At 44.1% G+C, this 3,607-nt stretch overlaps 1 protein-coding gene across 1 annotated transcript in view; it reads right to left on the bottom strand.

Annotated features, from left to right (window-relative positions):
• Positions 1 to 3,607, bottom strand: part of ITSN1 (intersectin 1) — a 56,250-nt gene that overhangs the window by 34,731 nt on the left and 17,912 nt on the right. The window contains exon 10 of the mRNA XM_029284801.1: positions 650 to 765. Coding sequence (XP_029140634.1) covers positions 650 to 765 — 116 coding nt within the window. The remainder of the gene's footprint in view (positions 1 to 649; positions 766 to 3,607) is intronic.

Below are 3,607 nucleotides of genomic sequence, written 5' to 3'. Positions count from 1 at the left end.
CTGGCGACCCCCAGGGGGAGGGCCTTCTCTGTGGGTGCCCCCACCCTCTGGAACGAACTACCCCCCGAGATCCGGACGATTCCGGATCTCCTAGCTTTCCGCCGCGCCCTCAAGACATGGCTTTTTCAGCAAGCGGGTCTGGCCTAGGGAGAATTTTAAATAGGGACAATTTTAATTATTATTTTAATATGACACAGCGACAAATATTTGTTTTTAATTGGTTTTTATTGGGGATAATGTTTTGTACTGTTTTAATATGCTGTGAGCCGCCCTGAGTCCTGTGGGGAGAAGGGCGGCATATAAGTCTAATAAATGAATGAATGAATGAATGAATGAATGATTGTTTCTGAAATAATGTGAGAAACAGTTGTATTGCAATCATGATGATAGAAAAGCTAAAGTGAAAATTTTTATTGACATGACCTCTGCAAATATAGTTTTTGTGGTCTATTGTAAATAGTCTCTTTGGGGTTTTCTCACAACAACACTGTAATAAAGGCTTCTTGATTCAAATGCAACTTATATATCATACGATATAATTTCCATAAAATACAACATATTTCTTAATTTCAAATAAACTCTGGCTTTCAGAACTTAGTATCTTTCAAAAACAGGCGGCTCAATTTTATTCATTTATATTTTCACTCACCAGGCAATTTCTTTTCCAGTTGCTGCTGTTCTTCTTCTAATACTGGTTCTTCTGGTAACCGCTGCTCTACAGACATTGAACTAGTGACAGATACACCACTGCCAGAGCGAACTCTTCTATTAATAAAGAATAATACATTAAAATATATGCTCACATAAAGCTACTGTTATTCATTCTAATATTGTCATTTTACTTCCTTCCCAACTATGCAGATAACTAATTTAAAGGTTAAGGTTCAGGATTATTAAGCCTAAATAAACTGCAGTGCAGGCATTCATTGGAAACTAGTACAATGGATGAATTCAACTTACAAAGCCATTTGTCTGAAACCGTGATATAAAAGTCTGCTCTACAACAAGACTGCATGTGTTCATGATTCGGTAGTAGACAAGCAGGATGAACTGCCATACATTACTGAGACCTGGCAGAGGCAGGGAAGCAATGCTTCCATCTATTAAATCTGCCCAGCTGGTTTGTAGGTTTTGCAACAAGAAGACTGTCAAGGAGGGATGTGGCATTGATCTAGTGCAGGGGTATCAAACTGCCGGCCCATGGGCCGGTTTCATCATACCGGAGCCACACCCACCCCATTGCCGGCAATGGCGAAAAAGCTCTGATACGTTGCGCGACGTCACGTGATGTCGCGAGTTTGACATGTCTGATCTAGTGTAACATCTCAGTTGTGGCCGAATACCTTTCTATGCAGTTATGCTCTAAGGAAAAGTTAGAGATCCTTTTGTGTACAGGGTAAGCCACACTAGGAAATTTGTGATTTATTAAAAGTAGGCGACCCTAGTACTAGCTATTCCCTAGAGCAGGGGTCTTCAAACTTGGCCCTTTTATGATTTGTGGACTTCAACTCCCAGAATTTCTCAGCCAGCGTGCCTGGCTGAGGAATTCTGGGAGTTGAAGTCCACAAGTCATAAAAGGGCCAAGTTTGAAGATCCCTGCCCTAGAGCGTAATTCCATAAAAAAGTACTCAGTTGTAATAATAGTGACTTGTGTGATTGTGCTATGCTCTCCTTCTTATACTCATGTCTGTCTAAGCTGTTTACCCATACTTTCTACTTGTTTTGGACTTAACCATATTTATCTTGATACACTGGCAATGGATCTGGCCTATCTTTATCAAGGTAATCTTTCTTTCTTTACAGCTGGCTGCACTGCTGTTCTTGAGGATCCCTTCCTGAATTTCCAGACCTGGTTGTCAACTTAAGTTATGAATATCTCTCTTCTATGTTGATACTGTAGTTTAGTTCTTCAATCTCCAGGTGAATATTACTGGGTTAGGTTGGAAACTGGGCTGTGCAAGTGGTGGGTGAGGGCACAAAACTCCATTTGTACATGTGCAGGATTAGGTTGCATACACGAAACCATCCCCTCCCCCCACCAGTCTGCGGGGCCAGAAAGGTTGGGGACCACTGTAGTAGAGCTCAAGAGTTCATGGCCTTTATGACCATGTCCCAGGTTATCCTGGCACCAACACACATGGCTGGTCACATATTAGACGTGGTTTTCATCTCTTAGCAATTGCTGTATGATCTGGATACAGGGGACACAATGATTTACCATTTGTAATGAACTGATCACTTTCTCACATGCAGTTGACTATTGCCTGCTTCCTTCTGCCAGGCTGTACTCATTTGAATAACCCACACCAGACCATTTATGGATCCATCTGATTTCTGACAATAACTGGGGATTTTCCCAATGATCTGGCAGGGAAATTGTTGATGACCTAATTCAGGACTGGTGTGAAGTGGCATTTTAAACACTTGATAAAAGTTGTTCCAAGAGACTTCTCTTTGCTGGCTGATTCCAGGTGGCCCTTGGTTTCCAAGGACCACTGGTAAAGGAAGAAGCAGAAGCAATGCCCGTGGTGCAGAAGAATGGCTGAGACTGAATTTGACCAAGTACAGACACATGCTTAAGTTGGGCCTACTCTTTGGTGATAAGGCAGGCAAAGCATTGTGACTCCTCCTCTCTTATTATGTTTCATTCGGGCTGCCATCCAGAGGCTCTATTTGATGGTCAACTTGCTTTTTATAAGTGCTGCTCTGCTGACTTATCATTTGACTGTTCTGACAAGTTTGTCAATAAAGTCACTCAAATTTGCTCTTATGTAGACTCCACTTGCTTGGAGTCTAGGTGATGATTGGGGCATCATCTTGCCAGGTTATTTATTCTTTGAGGAAAGAATAAGGTGCTCTGTAGGTTCTCTTGACCATCTGGGTTCTGGATTCTTGCCCCTCCTGGATTCTTTGGATAACTAGAGTGGGATTTCCCTGGATTTGGGAGGCTGTCTCATTGTCGGAGGGGTCAATACTGGCGGTCTTTAAAAAAAGGATTGGTTCATCTCTTCTTTAAGAGACTCTAGAGATAATAAACAAATACTGTGCAGTCTCTAATCTTCATGTTTTGGCACCTGGAGGAAACAGTCTATCTTGACCCGCTCCAGTCGGGCTTCAGGCCGGGATACAGCACGGAAACGGCATTGGTCACATTGGTGAATGATCTCTGGAGGGCCCGGGACAGGGGTTATTCCTTTGTCCTAGTTCTTTGGACCTCTCAGCGGCTTTTGATACTGTGGACCACAATATCATGCTGCGGCGTCTGGTGGGATTGGGAGTAGGAGGCACCGTTATACGGTGGTTCTCCTCCTTCCTCACCGACCGCACGCAGTCTGTATTGGCAGGGGGACAGAGGTCGACCCCAAGGCCCCTAACTTGTGGGGTGCCACAAGGGTCGGTCCTCTCCCTCTTATTGTTCAATATTTATGTGAAGCCGCTGGGGGAGATCATCCGTGGCTTTGGGGTGGATTTCCATCAGTACGCTGATGATACTCAGCTGTACATTTCCACCCCAGGCCACCCCAATGATGCCCTTGACGTGATGGCCCGGTGCCTGGAGGCCGTACGGGTCTGGATGGGGAGAAACAGACTCAGGCTCAACCCTTCC

The sequence above is a fragment of the Protobothrops mucrosquamatus genome, unplaced genomic scaffold (genome assembly GCF_001527695.2).
Source record: "Protobothrops mucrosquamatus isolate PMUCROS unplaced genomic scaffold, P.Mucros_1.0 scaffold_149, whole genome shotgun sequence".
Classification (NCBI taxonomy): Eukaryota; Metazoa; Chordata; class Lepidosauria; order Squamata; family Viperidae; genus Protobothrops; species Protobothrops mucrosquamatus.
This window is presented reverse-complemented; position numbering and strand designations above follow the sequence as displayed.